This window comes from Orcinus orca, chromosome 7, assembly GCF_937001465.1.
Source record: "Orcinus orca chromosome 7, mOrcOrc1.1, whole genome shotgun sequence".
Classification (NCBI taxonomy): domain Eukaryota; kingdom Metazoa; phylum Chordata; class Mammalia; order Artiodactyla; family Delphinidae; genus Orcinus; species Orcinus orca.
In genome coordinates, this window is record NC_064565.1 from 62387861 (window position 1) to 62407170 (window position 19310).

Sequence of the window (19310 nt, forward strand, 5' to 3'; positions counted from 1 at the left end):
TAGGTTACTGTTTAGTATCCAAGTTTGTTGGCTTATTTGCTTTTATTATGTACTTATTTTGTGGAGGTAACACATAATACGTAACAGTAATGTGCACATATCTTAAAGGCACAGCTCAATGAATTTTCACACGTGTTTACACCTGTGTAATCACCATCCAGATCAAGCTATAGAATATTTCTAGCCCCCTAGAAGGCTCCCTTGTGCTCCCTCCCAGTCAATACCTGGCCAAAGGTTAGTAGCACTAACCTCTGTCATTATGGGTCAGTTTAGTCTGTTTTGCACTTCATATAATCAAACATATGGTTTCTGTTCTCTCATATCTGGCTTCTTTCACTCAGTCTGTTTATTTTGATAAAGAACCAGATGCTTTGAATCTGTGAGCAGATGACTACATTCCATGAGCAGGTAGCTAAGCTCCGAGCGTTACCCCAAGGGCTCTGTACACAAGTACAGCCTTTTGTGCATCTCAGTAGCCAGCTGTGGGAGATGGGAAAGAGAAGGAAAACTTGCCCAGGCAGGGCTGCCACTGGCTCCACACCTGAAGGCTCTCAGGACGCCCTGGGCTCAAGGGTAAACGTTCTAGGTATGCTATGGCTATGAAGTGAATGTTAGTTCCTTTCCTCTTTCTGGGATTCCCCATGAGTCAGGTTTTGAGATGGGACAGCTGCCTGAGTTTGGTTGAGGGTGGCACGTTCTTTGCCCTTTTGCAGCTATAGTGGTGCATTGGAAAACTCTGAATTGTTCTACACACTTGGATGCAAGTAATGTCCACACCTCTCTCCAGCCTCTGGGAACCCATCTTCTCAGGGTAGGGGCATAGCTGTCTTACCTGTGAAACATTGCCTTCCATCTCCTCCCTTTTTAGGGTAATTCCAGCTTCTTTTCTTGAAAAGACAATAATTCTCCAAGTCTGTAAATTAAAAAAAAAAAGACTTCCCTGGTGGTGCAGTGATTAAGACCCTGTGCTCCCAATGCAGGGGGCCCGGGTTCCATCCCTGGTTGGGGAACAAGATCCCACATGCATGCTGCAACTAAGAGTTCGAATGCCACGACTAAGGAACCCTCCAGCCACAACTAAGACCTGGTGCAACCAAATAAATAAAAAAAAAATAAAGTAAGTCTGGCTTTTTCCAGTTCTTAACCACAAAGAAGCTCTTAAAGCTCTTACAACTGAGCATAAAAGGGTCCTGTGCCTCAGAACAAAAAGCCAGGTTTCCTTCCAGAGAGGAAAGGAAGGGGGAAATCACCTTTCCCTCTACCAAGTAAGTCTCCAATAGAAGTAAGAACAAGGCACAAATGACTACATCAGTAATCTCTCCGGTCCCACAGCACTGGGTTCCAAATCTGCCCTCTGAGACTAACCATGGGGAAAACCTGGCAAAATCGCACTCTAATCATCTCAGCCCCAGTTTTTTCTGCTACAAAATGGTGACGATACCAACCTTGCAAAGTTGTTGTCATTGGTAAATTAGCTATTTGTAAAGCTCCATACTTAGGGTCCTAATGAGTGTATTTTCTTTTTTTCTACAGGAGGAATCACCTGCTTGTATGGAAGTAGGAACAGCTGAACTGGGTGGCCTGGATTACAGGGCTCCAAGAACAGAGAAGCGATGCACTTTGCCAGGTAGTTGGGAAGCAGGCTGGAGCTCAGAAAGGCTTTTCTCCCTTTTCTTTATGGTTCCAAGCAGGTAAGTGATATGACTTAGGAGGTACTGCGAGGTGGCCCTGTACTCTCAACATAGTGCCCGAACCTGACTGATCATTAGAATTTCATGGAGAGTTTAAAAACATTCCTACCCAGCCACTTACTTTCTCCCACTCTGGCTGAGAATCTGATTCAGGAAAAAAAAAATCCCCAGGTGATTCTGCTGACTAGTAAGGTTTAGAGACCTGTTCTAAAATATATTCTTGCCTGAAAGTCCAATAGTTTATTTATTTTTTCAGCTTTGAGGAAAGTCTTTAATATCATTGCCCCACACAGTGAATTTGGGTAAAAGAGGAAACAGATGGAACTTTAACAGGCAAGTCTGGAGTCTGAAGCTTCATGGGAGCCCCTGGCACCAAATAGAAGTGTAACAGGTCACCTGCACCCTTTCATGGCATTAAGAACAGAAACGCAGTGCGTGGGTCTTGAGTTTTAGGAAAGTCCAATAGTTTAAAACATTTCCATATTATCTCAGTGGGGGGCATAAAAAATAGGACTGGGGGAGTCATGAGTCACCTTGACTACCCCGAAGGAAAAAACTTTTGTGGAACTGTCTAGATTACATGAACCTTTATCACATACATTGTAAAGCCTACGTCTTGATTTCTGTGACAAAATTTTCATCAGGGTAGAAGAACAAAGCTTACCAGTACCTTGTTCAAGCAATTGGTACGACCCTCATTTCCAAACACTAACTAAACTGTACGTGTAATTGGGAATTTTTATTACATTAAAGTAAATTAGAATGATCAGGCATATTTTTCTCTTCTCTGTAGCCCCTCCTTAGCTTGTTATTGAAGGCATATTAATAACTACCTCTCTAGGATGCAGCTGCTGAGCATTCTGATGAGAGAGAACGTAAGGATGATAGGTCCTTAGGACTGTGAGCTGGTAGCTGAGAATGTCCATTAGAAGTAGTTAGAATCCTAACTGCTAGATTAGGTCAGCACACGGAGAGAACGGGAATTAGAATTCTGATGGAAGATGGCTTTGGGGGATCAAACAAATCTAAAATTCTAGTAGTGTTTTATTACATATTGCTGTGATTGAAACCTTAATTTCGGAATTTATAATTGAATTTGGGAGCATTGAAAATTTAGAGAGAGGGCAGAAATGAGAAAGGCTCAGGGAAGCCAGAGGACGTGGGCACAATACAAGCTCAGGTGGGAGATGAAGAGGGATGGAGTCAGAAAGTAAGAAGATTGTAGAAGGGAGAACAACACCAAAAATAACAATTATTTCCTTCAACCCTTTATGGTCCTTGCTGGGCAATTCCCATTCCAATTTTTCCCTACCTCTTGTTATTATTTCATCCTGGTAAAAGGGAGAACCAAACTAGTTTCTTGAGGTAGTCTCAAGATCATTTAAGTAGAAGTCTAGGAGATGCTTAGATATAGCCAGGAAAATACCTACATGTATCAGATCACAGCTTTGCCCTGTATTGTTTAGATGCCTTATTGGGGGCGGTGCTCATGGAACTTTTGCAAACCATCTGGAGTTTGGAGGGTGTCTTCATCACTCATAGTTTTGAGAATTTGAATCCTGTCTGTGCTGTTCAGTGTATGTGTGTGTTGCATTTGTTTTTTTGAATTTGAATTCCTATTGGAACAAAACTGGCTTATTGCTGTGAAGAGGTTTGATTTTTGGTTTTGCTGTACTTATAGAAAGCAAATGAAGTCTAAAAATTAAGTTTCTTGGTTCTAAGTGCACCAGATTTATACCTTCTCAAAATGAACAGAGGCTTTATTGATAGTGAGTAAATGACTATAAATCTTCATAGCATGTCATTCCTCCCACTTTAACTTCCACCTATGCTCCCACTGGGTAATTTATTTTTTTTTGACTGTGTCAGGTCTTAGTTGTGGCACACAGGCTCCAGGGCACGTGGACTCTAGTTGAGGCTCTTGAGCTCAGTAGTTGTGGCAAACAGGCTTAGTTGCCCCATGGCATGTGGGATCTTAGTTCCCTGACCAGGGATGGAACCCGCGTCCCCTGCATTGCAAGGCGGATTCTTTATCACTGGACCACCAGGGAAGTCCCCCCACTGGGTTATTTTGAGGCATCTGAAGTAAATCTCAGATGTCATTTCGTTTCTGCTGTAAGCATTTCAGCATGTGTCTCTAAAAGATATGGACTCTTTTTAAAAACATAACTGCATATTTGGATTAAGTGACTAGCAAAATAAAAAGGGATGCTTGCAAAACAAAATATAACCACAATACCTTTATAACTCCCCAAAATATTGATAAAATTTCCTTAGTATCAAATATCTAATCAGGTTTAAATTTCCTGCATCATTTTTGGATTTTGCTGATTATTTCACTGAGATGTTGCTTAACAAATTCCTGTTTCCTGTACATCCTATAAGCTGAGTGTTAGATCTGGAAGTTTAATCTGACTTGGCTTGGTTTTTTTGGCAAGAACACTTCATATGTGGCATTATATAATTCCGTAGGAAACATATGATGGTAACAGGCATTAATTATCATTGTCTAGAAGATTGTACATTTTTGACTGCCCTCAACTCAACCATCAAGCTATACACACCCTTAGACACACCTCACATATACCCTCTCCTTTTTACTGTTTTTTTTTTTTTTCTCATGGTTTTTTAACCATCACTGCAGATCCCTGCAGGTCAGGGTGTTCTGCCTGATACTCCACACTCGCTGTTAATTATGATAATTATGTATACTTTGCATCTGATGCTTACGTGTTGCCACTGGCATCTGTTATCCTGAAATCTTACTCTTCCCATTGACACTAGGAAGATTAATTTTGTAAAAGCACCTATGACTGTTTTTTGTTTATTTGTTTTGTTTTTATTTTATTGAAGTATAGTTTTTTAATTTATACATCTTTATTGGAGTATAATTGCTTCACAATGCTGTTATTTCTATTGTACAACAAAGTAAATCAGCCATGTGCATAGTTGGTTTAAATGTTGTATTTTTTCCTCATTAGTTACCTATTTTATACATAGTATCAATAGTGTACTGTTTTAACTGATTAGAAAATCGTTACTTGATTGTAAACTCATCTCACAGACATAATCTCCTTGGAAAATAATCAGAAGGTTCCATTAACTTTCAATATATGTAAATAAACATTCTCTCAATTCCCACCTATGGTGATATTGTTGGTTGTCTATTCAACTGCCATCCCTCTCACCCTTTTCATGTGCTGACAGAGAGCCCACTTCCCATTAAAGAGGCTGACCACTTTCCAAAGTGCCTGGTTTCTGGGAAACTCTTTCTTTCCCTCTTTATGAGGATACTGTCATCTTTGGTTCTTTACATGGGGTGTGAGGTTGTTATTTGGTGCTGCAATGACCGTCCTCTGACCATAGGGAGCAGGCTAAAGGATTAACACTAATGTGCCCAGGATGATGGGATGGAAATGTGGGAAGAATCCAGATGCTCAGTAAGTCACTGAGCCCCTGAAATAGCCAACCTTGCAAATGCCATACCTCCAGACTTCTTATGTGAGATTATAAAAAAGGGGTATTTCACCCACTTTTCATTGATCATTTGCAGCTATAAACAACACACCAGGTATATTCAGATACACTTCTTTTGTGTTTCTGCTTACTATTTAAAGCCCTGATGTAGGGAAAAAAACCCTATAGACTTTGACCTTGAGTTTCCTATAAAATCAAAGTCTCTCTTAACCACTCTAATAGAGCTAAAATGGTGATACACATAGCATAAATCATTGAATCATCAAAATAAACTTGTTTTGATGTCATTTTAAAAAAATAAAATCAGTTTTTTGATAAGATACAAGTTGAAAAAGCATACAGTAACTTAAAAGTGGAGCTAGAGGCCTAAATGTTCTATGTTGGTGATAGGAATTAGAGTTGAAATATTTTCCAAGGCTCATTCTCAAAGCACATAACTAAGAGTTGACTTTGAGTGTTGGCAACAAAGGGAGACATTTCTCCTATTACATTATGCTGGACATAATACTTGTATTAAGTAGGAGAACTGGAATTTCTGAATCTCCTCCTTTGCAGCAAAAGAATTCCCAAGTTTCAAATTGAATGCACAAGATTAGCAGGCAGAGTGATGAGGATTTAATTTTTAAAAATAGTATGATGTTTGAAATCTGTCTAAGCAGCAGCTATAGAACCAAACACGTGAAGGATAGCTATGAGCTGTCTGTGCTTGCTGCTGCTTCTGTTTTTTTAAAATTGAGATATAATTGACATATAACAGTATGCTCCTGCCTGTATTTTGCATTCCCAGACTGTTATTTGGAAGCAAAGCTTCATTGATTTTTGGTCAGTAGATTGCACCTTTGTCCTTGCAGACAAGGTGATGACAGCAAGTAGTTCCATGAAACCCTTGGTAACAGACCTTCTTTGTGCTGTGTGAGGAAGCCCTGGCTCATAAGTGGATGACATCAGCAGGCTTCCACCCACTCCTCTGGATCCCTCAGTGTACAGACTCATCGGTAATGACTTGCACTCTGAACAGCTGCCGGTCTCACTGGCTTCATTCACTGTGAAGATGGTGATCATATATCCCAGATTTCAAATCATCTGTCCTGTTTTCAGACCATGTGTCAGGCTATCTGCCCTTGTGTCTGATTAGGAAAATATGATCACCTTAATTATGGCACAACCCCTTCCAACTTCTCTGCCTGCTTGGAGGTTTTCCCAACATGTCTCGTTGTTTGGGATACCTCTCAGGCGGTGTCCCTTCTCCTTCGCTAAATAAGCAAAATTACCCATGTGTTCAATGGAAATACCCTCCTTTAGGGATCCTGTCTAGAAGGGATTTCAACATAACCAGTACTTAGACACAGTAAGGCAGAGCCTACCTGCCTATGAAAAGCTACCTGATCAGAATTCTGGGTGAATTAAATGTCCATTAGCACAATAAAATTCAAAGCCTTTGAAAATGCATAAGGTGATACATTTAAGCAGGTGAGCATAGCTTATCTTGGAAAAGTCACTGAAAGGAAGAGGGCAGGGTTAGAATTCAGCTTTGGAGATGAGATAGGAGCAAAGGGTAACTTCAGAGCCCACTGGGGGCAGCCTTGCTGTCTATAGGTTGTGGGTCAGGCAGCAGGCTCACTGTTTACTCTGACACTGTGGCTTGGAGAACATACCAGAATCTCTGCTATCTTTGGTGTCCTTAATTCAGTGAGCCAGGTACACGAAAGGTGCTCAGGAGATACTTGTTGAACTGCATTGACAAGTAACTTTTTCTTTCATCACTGTGTTTGATACACGAGATACACTTGCAGCCATCTTTCTGGTTCAGAGTATCAAAGCTGGTCTGAAATGCCATAAAGAGTGTTTGTACTTAAGGATAGTTATGGGGGTAGGACTTTGATATTCTGAAAAAAAATTTTTTTTTTACCTATGTAGCCAGAATATTAGAAATAAAATTTAGGAGGGGACAGACAATCCTTGGGTGTAAGGAGATTGGTAATGGCTTGGGACAGCTGAATAAATATATTTATTTTGTTCCGTGCGTGGGCCTTACCCCTTTTCACAACTACCAGGTGTTTTATAGACACGTTTTTCTATGAAGTAGTCAAGCTGTAAACACATTGAATCCTGACTGATAGTCATGTCTTTAAAAAAAAAAAAAAGAAAGGAAAGGGAAAAGAGAAGCACTACTGTCATTCTCCTAATGGAAATATCTTTTGTCTCTGGAAGCACAGGACCAAGGGTGTGGACCATCACAGGGCCTTCACTCTACTTTCAACCCATCCTGATTATGGGCTTCCTGTAGGTCTGTCCCTCATATGTAACTGTGGTGCTCTGAGAGGAAACTCTGTACCCACTGCACCCCAAGCCCAATCTCACGTTTCTGTACAAAGAATGGTGGGTGCTCAGTAAATGTTTGTTGAGTAAAAAGCATCAAGTATTTAGCAGTATTGGTGAACAGTGTAGCTTCTCCTTCATGTTCACAAGTTAAATCACAGGGTTAAATCTTTCACATCCAGGTGTCTTAGTATACAGATGTACACAGTAAGTGTTTATGTCTGAGTGAGCAGAGCAAGGGCCACATTCATGAATACCATGGGAGCCTGTGGTGTTAACCTTCCCCCCATATCACCAGTGCTGCCTGCTGAGCAACAGAGATGTTTTCCCTCTTCCTTTTTTTAAAAAAATAAATTTTATTTATTTATTTTTGGCTGTGCTGGGTCTTCGTTGCTGCGCGCGGGTTTTCTCTAGTTGCGACAAGCGGGGGCTACTCATTGCGGTGGCTTCTCTTGTTGTGGAGCATGGGCTCTAGGTGCGAGGGCTTCAGTAGTTGTGGCACATGGGCTCAGTAGTTGTTGCTCTAGAGCGCAGGCTCAGTAGTTGTGGCGCACGGGCTTAGTTGTTCCGCGGCATGTGGGATCTTCCCGGACCAGGGCTCGAACCCGTGTCCCCTGCATTGGCAGGAGGATTCTTAACCACTGTGCCACCAGGAAAGTCCTCTCCCACTTCCCTTCAAGGTCTCACAGGTTCATTGTAATACGTAGGAAAGGACCAGAGAGATTTTTAAGCCAAACTCTTCATTTTATAAGTGAAAAAACTTAGGTCTGGAGAGATGGAGCAACTTACCCAAGATCATATATAGCTCATCTTTGGCAAAACCAAGAAAGAATCTGAGTCTCCTTGAAAGTCATTTTTCTTCCCGAAATACTTTAAAGTTTTATGTAAAAGATCTTCATTTCATGGCTATATATATACCATCAAGTAGTTGTTATCAGTTACTCCTCAAGGAAACCCTAAAAACTTTTAGCTAATTATTTCCCATTTGACACATTTCAGGATGTCAAATAAGAAGTTCTTACTGAGACATCAAGATAAAATACGTGACAAGCCAAAGAGGAGAGCCATAAAAAGATAGATCATGGTCTTTCCATGATCTCTTTCTTTTCAAAGCACTCTCCCAGCAAATAGCACGCTAGTTAAACCTGTTGGTGAGTAAACCGAAGGAAATATGTTAAAGGACTCCATCCAGTCCTGCCCAAAGCCAGGCAGAGGAGGCCAACTTGAGTTCTCACCACCATCCCCCAACACCCTTTGTTGTTTGCTCAGAATAGTTTCCCCCTGTAAGACATTAGTGATTCCTAGGGCTTCTTTAAGAAGTTTCTTTATTATGTGTGAAGTGATTGAAAACTGCCAATCATGAATCTGGCAATCCCCTCTCATGAGCTTCAAGACTGTTCTGATTACAATAATTACATTTTTATGAATATCCTACCTAGAGAGTAACAATTTTACTATGTCAGACTACACCACACGAAGATGCATCAGTTTCATCTGCAATGAAAAATAGAGCCTAATAGCTCAGTGTATATTTATGATAGTCAAACATCAAGATGCAACGTAAATACTTCAGCTGAAAGAATTCTGATCATTATTTAACCTTGAGATGATAAGGGTGAAGGCTTGTCAGCTTTCATGAATTATTTTTTCATGATTTTTGCTATTTTGATTTGATTTTTAAAACTCCATAACTTAACACTTATTAACATTTGGATTCCACCCCACCCCTCATGATATGTAGACAAGGCACACCAACAAAAGATTAATAGATATGATTGATAGTCAAAGGGAGAGGATTAGGTAGTTGTAAGACATAATTATGTTTCAGGTACAATAGTGCCCGTCCAACGAGTTTTCTTCTTGCCTAAGTTTCTTCACCTATGATGCAAATAATGGACACAGTGTTTAGGTTTGATGAATACATATTAGTTTAATGCAAAGAAAAAACTGTTGCATTATTACAAATAGTGGTCAGTGCCAGTCGAAGTGTGCTCTGAGAACCCGTAGCATCAGGCATCACCTAGAAGCCTGTTAAGGATGTAAATTCTCAGGTCCCCACCCCAGACTTGCTGAGTCAGAATCTTTGGCCGTGGAGCGCAGGACTCTGTCTTAACAAGCCCTCCAGGTGATGCTCTGAGGTTTGAGAACCACTGCTGTAGCATCTTGTAGCTATTCCCATTGGCTGCAGTGAAACGTTGCCAGGTGTGGACGCGGCAGTCCCAGCAACACCGTAGGTGTTCCCTGTTAACTGCAGTAGTGTGTGTTCCAGGGCAGCTTAAGTGAACAGGCTCTTTTGGTCAAATTCCTGAGTGCAGAGGTTCCTCTTAAGTGGATTTTTTTCTTCTCTTTAAATCCCCAGATGTCGCAAGCCATAGTTTCTTCCCATTCCACTCGTAATTGTTAGTTTATCCTCCCTGGTAGAGGGATGTTATGATATCCTTTCTAATGACAAGATTTCCACCACCCTGAACCTCTGCTGATCCTTTCCCTTTGTTACAACCATTTCCCTAAAGTCATCTTGAGTTGTTTAAAAAATTTTAACATCCAACATGATGCCCTTTATATTTCTTATGGCAGTACCATAAGAAATGCACTCTATCTTTTGATAGCACTGTGAGTGAAAATTATTTACCGTAACTCACCAGAATATGGTATAGGGAGTTGTCACACATTGCAAGCACACTTAATTCAAGAAAACATGGTAGAACATACTTAGTACAAATGCTGATGCTCACTAACCAGGACTGTGCAGTGCTGTCAGTGACACAGTTTTTCTTTGAGAGGTTAAAATAGCTCTCGGTGTAAAGGAAATGTATCACAGAATTTGGTAATAGATTAAAAGGGGGAGGGAGGGGAAGAAGGAGATTGAGAGAGAATATTTTAATGAAAATATTTTAGAGACAAGTAGCATTTTAATGAATCAGCATGCGTGGGGCAATGTTAAATGGAGTGGAAGAGTATGACAAAAAGTGAATTGCCATCTTATGATTTAATCTTCATATTACTTTATACATTCTCTATATAAAAATATATTCTTACATATATATGAATATATTCTTTTAAAGACCCAAATGCAAGGGTAAACAGTGATTCTAAATCCTGAATGTGTATCAGAATGACCTTGAAGCTTGTTAAAAATACAAATTCCCGTGGTCATGGTTGCTTTGGCAACACATATACTGAAATTCAAGCGATACAGAGAAAATTAGCATGGTCCCTGTGCAAGGATAACATGAAAACTCATGAAGCGTTCCATATTATTTTTTGAATTTTATTTTATTTAGTTTTTTTTATACAGTAGGTTCTTATTAGTTATCTATTTTATACATATCGGTGTATATATGTCAATCCCAATCTCCCAGTTCATCCCACCCCCCTCACTTTCCCACCTTGGTGTCCATACATTTCTTCTCTACATCTGTGTGTCTGTATCTGCCTTGCAAACCAGTTCATCTGTACCATTTTTCTAGATTCCACATATATGCGTTAACATACGATATTTGTTTTTCTCTTTTGACTTACTTCACTCTGTATGACAGTCTCTAGTTCCATTCACGTCTCTACAAATGACCCAATTTCATTCTTTTTTATGGCTGAGTAATATTCCACTGTATATATGTACCATATCTTCTTTATCCATTCATCTGTTGATGGGCATTTAGGTTGCTTCCATGACCTGGTAATTGTAAATAGTGCTGCAATGAACATTGGGGTGCATGTGTCTTTTTGAATTATGGTTTTCTCTGGGTATATGACCAGTAGTGGGATTGCTGGGTCATATGATAGTTCTATTTTTAGTTTTTTAAGGAACCTCCATACTGTTCTCCATAGTGGCTGTATCAATTTACATTCCCACCAACAGTGCAAGAGGGTTCCCTTTTCTCCACACACTCTCCAGCATTTATTTGTAGATTTTCTGATGATGCCCATTTTAACTGGTGTGAGATGATACCTCATTGTAGTTTTGATTTGCATTTCTCTAATAATTAGTGATGTTGAGCAGCTTTTCATGTGTCTCTTGGCCATCTGTATGTCTTCTTTGGAGAGATGTCTACTTAGGTCTTCTGCCCATTTTTTGATTTGTTTGTTTGTTTTTTTAATATTGAGCTGCATGAGCTGTTTATATATTTTGGAGATTAATCCTTTGTCCGTTGATTTGTTTGCAAATATTTTCTCCCATTCTGAAGCTTGTCTTTTCATCTTGCTTATAGTTTCCTTTGCTGTGCAAAAGGTTTTAAGTTTCATTAGGTCCCATTTGTTTATTTTTGTTTTTATTTCCATTACTCTAGGAGGTGGGTCAAAAAAAGATCTTGCTGTGGTTTATGTTGAAAAGTGTTCTTCCTGTGTTTTCCTCTAAGAGTTTTATAGTGTCCAGTCTTACATTTAGATCTTGAATCCATTTTGAGTTTATTTTTGTGTATGCTGTTAGGCAGTGTTCTAATTTCATTCTTTTACATGGAGCTGTCCAGTTTTCCCAGCACCACTTATTGAAGAGACTGTCTTTTCTCCATTATATATCCTTGCCTCCTTTGTCATAGATTAGTTGAGCATAGGTGCGTGGGTTTGTCTCTGGGCTTTCTATCCTGTTCCATTGATACATATTTCTGTTTTTGTGGCAGTACAATATTGTCTTGATTACTGTAGCTTTGTAGTATAGTCTGAAGTTAGGAAGTCTGATTCCTCCAGCTCCCTTTTTTTCCCTCAAGATTGCTTTGGCTATTCGGGGTCTTTTGTGGCTCCATACAAATTTAAGATTTTTTGTTCTAGTTCTGTAAAAAAAAATGCCACTGGTAATTTGATAGGGATTGCATTGAATCTGTAGATTGCTTTGGGTAGTATAGTTATTTTCACAATATTGATTCTTCCAATCCAAGAACATGGTATATCTCTCCACCTGTTTGTGTCATCTTTGATTTCTTTCACCAGTGTCTTATAGTTTTCTGAATACAGGTCTTTACCTCCTTAGGTAGGTTTATTCCTAGGTATTATATTCTTTTTGTTGCAGTGGTAAATGGGATTGTTTCCTTAATTTCTCTTTCTGATCTTTTGTTGTTAGTGTACAGGAATGCAAGAGATTTCTGTGCATTAATTTTATATCATGCAACTTTACCAGTTTCATTGATGAGCTCTAGTAGTTTTCTGGTGGCATCTTTAGGATTCTCTATGTATAGTATGATGTCATCTGCACACAGTGACAGTTCTACTTCTCCTTTTCCAGCTTGTCTTCCTTTTATTTCTTTTTCTTCTCTGATTGCTGTGGTTAGGACTTCCAAAACTATGTTGAATAACAGTGGCGAGAGTGGACATCCTTGTCTTGTTCCTGATCTTAGAGGAAATACTTTCAGTTTTTCACCATTGAGAATGATGTTTGCTGTGGGTTTGTCATATATGGCCTTTATTACGTTGAGGTAGGTTCCCTCTATGCCCACTTTCTGGAAAGTTTTTATCATAAATGGGCATTGAATTTTGTCAAAAGCTTTTTCTGCATCTATTGAGATGATCATATGGTTTTTATTCTTCAATTTGTTAATATGGTTTTCCCCATTGATTAATTTGCGTATATTGAAGAATCGTTGCATCCCTGGGATACATCCCACTTGACCATGGTGTATGATCCTTTTAATGTGCTGTTGGATTCTGTTTGCTAATATTATTTTGAGGATTTTTGCATCTATATACATCAGTGATATTGGTCTGTAATTTTCTTTTTTTGTAGTATCTCTCTCTGGTTTTGGTATCAGGGTGATGATGGCCTCGTAGAATGAGTTTGGGAGTGTTCCTTGCTCTGCAGTTTTTTGGAAGAGTTTGAGAAGGATGGGTGTTAGCTCTTCTCTAAATGTTTGATAGAATTCACCTGTGAAGCCATCTGGTCCTGGACTTTTATTTGTTGGAGGATTTTTAATTGTGGTTTCAATTTCATTTCTTGTGATTGGTCTCTTCATATTTTCTAATTTTCCTGTTCAGTCTTGAAAGGTTCTACCTTTCCAAGAATTTGTCCATTTCTTCCCGGTTGTCCATTTTATTGGCAGAGTGTTGCTTTTAGTAGTCTCTTATGATCCTTCGTATTTCTGCAGTGTCTGTTGTAACTTCTCCTTTTTTATTTCTAATTTTATTGATTTGAGTCCTCTCCCTCTTTTTCTTGGTGAGTCTGGCTAAAAGTTTATCAATTTTGTTTATCTTCTCTAAGACCCAGCTTTTAGTTTTATTGATCTTTGCTATTGTTTTCTTTCTTTCTATTTCATTTATTTCTGCTCTGATCTTTATATTTCTTTCCTTCTACTAACTTTGAGTTTTTTTGTTCTTCATTCTCTCGTTCCTTTAGGTGTAAGGTTAGATTGTTTATTTGAGATTTTTCTTGTTTCTTGAGGTAGGATTGTATTGCTATAAACTTCCCTCTTAGAACTGCTTTTGGTGCATCCCATAGTTTTGGATTGTCGTGTTTTTTCTGTCATTTGTCTCTAGGTATTTTTTGATTTCCTCTTTGATTTCTTCAGTGATCTCTTGGTTATTTAGTAACGTATTGTTTAGCCTCCATGTGTTTGTGTCTTTTACGTTTTTTTCCCTGTAATTTATTTTTAGTCTCATAGTGTTGGGGTCAGAAAAGGTGCTTGATATGTTTTCAGTTTTCTCAAATTCACTGAGGCTTGATTTGTGGCCAAAGATGTGATCTGTCCTGGAGAATGTTCCGTGTGCACTTGAGAAGAAAGTGTAATCTGCTGTTTTTGTATGGAATGTCCTATAAATATCCATTAAATCTCTCTGGTGTGTTGTGTCATTTAAAGCTTGTGTTTCCTTATTAATTTTCTGTCTGGATGATCTGTCCATTGGTGTATGTGACGTGTTAAAGCCCCACACCATTATCGTGTGACTGTTGATTTCCTCTTTTATAGCTGTTGGCATTTGCCTTATGGATTGAGGTGCTCCTATGTTGGGTGCATATATATTTATAATTGTTATATCTTCTTCTTGGGTTGATCCTTTGACCATTATGTAGTGTCCTCCCTTGTCTCTTGTAACATTCTTTGTTTTAAAGTCTATTTTATCTGATATGAGTATTGCTACTCCAGCTTTCTTTTGATTTCCATTTGCATGGAATATCTTTTTCCATCCCCTCTCTTTCAGTCTGTATGTGTCCCTAGGTCTGAAGTGGGTCTCTTGTAGACAGCCTATATATGGGTCTTGTTTTTGTATCCATTCAGCGAGCCTGTGTCTTTTGGTTGGAGCATTTAATCCATTCACATTTAAGGTGATTATCAATATGTATGTTCCTATTACCATCGTCTTAATTGTTATGGGTTTGTTTTCGTTGGTCCTTTTTTTCTCTTGTGTTTCTCACTTAAGTTCCTTAGCATTTGTTGTAGAGCTGGTTTGGTGGTGGTGAATTCTCTTAGCTTTTGCTTGTCTGTAAAGCTTTTGATTTCTCTGTCGAATCTAAATGAGATCCTTGCCGGGTAGAGTAATCTTGGTTGTAGGTTTTTCCCTTTGATCACTTTAAATATATTGTGCCACTCCCTTCTGGCTTGTAGAGTTTCTGTTGAGAAATAGCTGTTAACCTTTTGGGAGTTCCCTTGTATGTTATTTGTCATTTTCCCCTGTTGCTTTCAATAATTTTTCTTTGTCTTTAATGTTTGTCAATTTGCTTACTTTATGTCTCGGCATGTTTCTCCTTGGGTTTATCCTGCATAGGACTCTGTGCTTCCTGGACTTGGGTGGCTCTTTCCTTTCCCATGTTAGGGAAATTTTCGACTATAATTTCTTCACATATTTTCTCGGGTCCTTTCTCTCTCTCTTCTCCTTCTGAGACCTCTATAATGTGAATGTGTTTAGAGGTGCCTTTAATATTGTCCCAGAGGTCTCTTAGGCTGTTTTCATTTCTTTTCATTCTTTTTTCTTTACTCTGTTCTGTGGCAGTGAATTCCACCATCCTGTCTTCCAGGTCACTTATCTGTTCTTCTACCTCAGTTATTCTGCTATTGATTCCTTCTAGTGTATTTTTCATTTCAGTTATTGTATTGTTCATCTCTGTTTGTTTGTTCTTTAATTCTTCTAGGTGTTTGTTCTTTAATTCTTCTAGGTCTTTGTTAAACATTTCTTGCATCTTCTTAGTCTTTGCCTCCATTCTTTTTCCGAGGTCCTGGGTCATCTTTGCTGTCATTATTCTGAATTCTTTTTCTGGAAGGTTGCCTACCTCCACTTCATTTAATTGTTTTTCTGGGGTTTTATCTTGTTCCTTCATCTGGTACATAGTCCTCTGCCTTTTCATTTTGTCTATCTTTCTGTGATTGTGGTTTTAATTCCACAGGCTGCAGAATTGTAATTCTTGTTGCTTCTGCTGTCTACTCTCTGATGGGTGAGTTACTTGTGCAAGCTTCCTGATGGGAGGGACTGGTGATGGGTAGAGCTGGGTGTTGCTCAGGTGGGCAGAGCTCAGTAGAAGCTTAATCAGCTTGTCTGCTGATGGGTGGGGCTGGGTTCCCTCCCTGTTGGTTGTTTGGCCTGAAGTGACCCAGCACTGGAGCCTACCTGGCTCTTTGGTGGGGCTAATGGCAGACTCCGGGAGTGCTCACGCCAGTGTCCTTGCCCCGCAGTGAGCCACAGCCACCCCCTGCCTCTGCAGGAGACCCTCCAACACTAGCAAGTAGGTCTGGTTCAGTCTCCTGTGGGATCACTGCTCCTTCCCCTGGGTCCTGATGCACACACTACTTTGTGTGTGCCCTCCAAGAGTGGAGTCTCTGTATCCCCCAGTCCTGTCAGAGTTGTGCAATCAAATCCCACTAGGCTTCAAAGTCTCATTCTCTGGGAATTCCTCCTCCTGTTGCCAGACCCTCAGCTTGGGAAGTCTGATATGGGGCTCAGAACCTTCACTCCAGTGGGTGGACTTCTGTGGTATAATTGTTCTCCAGTTTGTGAGTCCCCCACCCGGCAGTTACGAGATTTGATTTTATTGTGATTGCGCCCCTCCTACCATCTCATTGTGGCTTCTCCTTTGTCTTTGGATGTGGGGTATCTTTTTTGGTGAGTTCCAGTGTCTTCCTGTTGATGATTGTTCAGCAGTTAGTTGTGATTCTGGTGCTCTCGCAAGAGGGAATGAGTGCACGTCCTTCTACTCTGCCATCTTGAACCAATCTCTGAAGCATTCCATATTTTTAAAAAATTCCTGGGTTCCAAGACATATTTATTTTGGTAGGTCTGAGGTGGAGCCCAGGAATCTGTATGTAATAACCACTCCAGGTGATTCTGGTGCAGGTGATCCTTATCTTTCATTGTGAGAAACACTGCAAATCTCACTCAGAAAAAGCAGAGAAACACATGTGAGTGTGAGGCAGTAAGGCTGAACCAATTGCACATGAGTTGCACCTTCCTTGGATCCCAGTGGTTCAATAAATAAAGCTTTTGAACAGCATGTATATTCTGCCTAGTTCTAAACTTATTTGTACATTTGCCTCCACCCCCTGAAACACAGGAATTATGTGGTATACTGACATTTGTATCTTCAGCTCGACTCACCCCCTGCCTTCTTATTGAGAAGATGCTCAGTAATATTTGTTAAATGAATGAAGACAATAAGTGTATAAATGTAATTGAAAGAGTGTGATTGAAACAGAGAGGGGTTTAGTCTTGGCCTCCTTTCACCCACCAGCTAGCTATGAGATCTTAGAGTCACTTTATCTCCTGATGTCTCAGCCCTGCATTTGTTACATGAGAGATCAGTTTCTTCCTCCTTCATAGGGCTTCTGCGGGGTAAAAATGATATAATGTACGTTAAAATTTCCTTGAAATTGCAGAGCCACTTGTTTCAATTTTTTAAAGTGTTACTGTCTATTTTTCTAACCTTTTTTCCTGTGAATGAGTGCAAGGTTATATGACTGGGGCAAAGTACACAACATTCACTTCTGGCCATTATGGGGAAGCAAATTCTATTATTTGGAATTTAAAAGAACTATATGACTTTTCCAACTTCAAGGAGAGTAAAAAATAAATTCGATACTAAAAATTTATAATGTAAATGGAATAACTGCCCCACAAATAATGGGCAGTACAAAGGAAGGGAGGTACACAGGAGCAAATTAACTATTCACATTGATGTTTGATTCTGAGATGGGGACTTTCAGATACCTGTGTTTAATGAAATGATCTCTGAATTTTAGTGGCTCCCCTAAGATCACCATAAAAGGTAACAGTTATCTGATAAGATGAGCTGAAAAGTACAAGTATATAACATCTCTTTCAAAACCTCAAGGTAGAGATTATGATTACCCCTCAAGCTGTAAAGAACCAAAGAACTGAAAGAAACTAGGTCACTTACAAGAGGTGATGTGCCCTGGGTAGTAAATGCTGGTCCAGGACTGGAGCCAGTTTATATCCCGATGAGGAAAATAAGGACAATGTAGTGAGTTTTCCATGAAGCTATATTTATTCAATTGAGCCTACTGTCTTTAATGTATGTATGTATTTATTATTTTAGTAACTTTAAAAAATTAAAGTATAGTTGATTTACAATATTTTATTAGTTTCAGGTGTACAGCATAGTGATCCAGTATTTTTGCAGATTATAGTCCATTATAGGTTATTACAAGATAATGGCTATAAATCCCTGTGTTATAGAGTAAATTCTTATTAGCTATTTTATACATAGTAGTTTGTGTCTGTTAACCCATACCCCTAATTTGTCCTTCTCCCCTTACCTCTCCCCTTTGGTAACCACAAGTTTGTTTTCTATATCTGTGAGTCTGTTTCTGTTTTGCATATATATTCATTTGTATTAGGTTTTAGATTCCACATGTAAATGATATCAGACAGTATTTGTCTTTCTCTGACTTATTTCACTAAGCATAGTATTCTCTAGGTCCATCCACATTTCCACAAATGGCAAAATTTCATTCTTTTTTATGGCTGAGTAGTATTCCATTGTGTGTGTGTATGTGTGTGTATAGCACATCTTCTCAATCCAGTCATCTGTTGATGGGCTCTTGGGTTGCTTCTATGTCTTGGCTATTGTAAATAGTATTGTTATGAACATTAGGGTGCATATATCTTTTTGAATTAGCATTTTTGTTTTTTCTGGGTAAATGCCCAGGAGTGAAATTGCTGGATCATATGGTAGTTCCATTTTTAGTTTTTAAAATTTTTTCAATAGGTCTTTATTGGAGTATAATTGCTTCACAATACTGTGTTACTTTCTGTTGCCCAACAAAGCAAATCAACCACATGCATACACATGTCCCCATATCCCCTCCCTCTTGAGCCTCCCTCCCATCCTCCCTATCGCACCCCTCTAGGTCATCACAAAGCACTGAACCCATCTCCCTGTGCCATGCTGCTGCTTCCCACTAGCCAACTATTTTACATTCAGTAGTGTATATATGTCGATGCTACTCTCACTTCACCTCAGCTTCGCCCTCCTACCCCATGTCCTCAAGTCCATTCTCTGTGTCTGCCTCTTTATTCCTACCCTGCAGCTAGGTTCATCAGACCATTTTTTATTTTAGATTCCATGTATATGTGTTAGCATACGATATTTGTTTTTTCTTTCTTACTTCACACTATATGACAGACTGTAGGTACATCCACCTCACTACAAATAACTCAATTTTTTTTTTTTTTTTTTTGCGGTATGCAGGCCTTTCACTGTTGTGGCCTCTCCCGTTGTGGAGCACAGGCTCCGGACGCACAGGCTCAGCGGCCATGGCTCACAGACCCAGCCGCTCCACGGCACGTGGGATCTTCCTGGACTGGGGCACGAATCCGTGTCCCCTGCATCGGCAGGTGGACTCTCAACCACTGCACCACCAGGAAAGCCCTCAATTTTGTTTCTTTTTATGG

General features: G+C 39.5%; 1 protein-coding gene and 1 non-coding gene across 7 annotated transcripts in view; both read left to right on the top strand.

Annotated features, from left to right (window-relative positions):
• Window positions 1–19310, top strand: part of LOC117200499 (uncharacterized) — a 113790-nt gene that overhangs the window by 32194 nt on the left and 62286 nt on the right. For 5 of the 6 annotated variants that reach the window (XM_033423605.2, XM_049712068.1, XM_049712066.1 and 2 more), the window contains exon 2: window positions 1534–1691. In XM_033423605.2, the coding sequence (XP_033279496.1) occupies window positions 1534–1691 (158 nt within the window). The remainder of the gene's footprint in view (window positions 1–1533; window positions 1692–19310) is intronic. The other variant, XM_049712065.1, reaches the window with a different exon arrangement.
• Window positions 10646–10749, top strand: LOC117200531 (U6 spliceosomal RNA). The gene has a single exon (XR_004482125.1). It is a non-coding gene; the product is annotated as a U6 spliceosomal RNA (small nuclear RNA).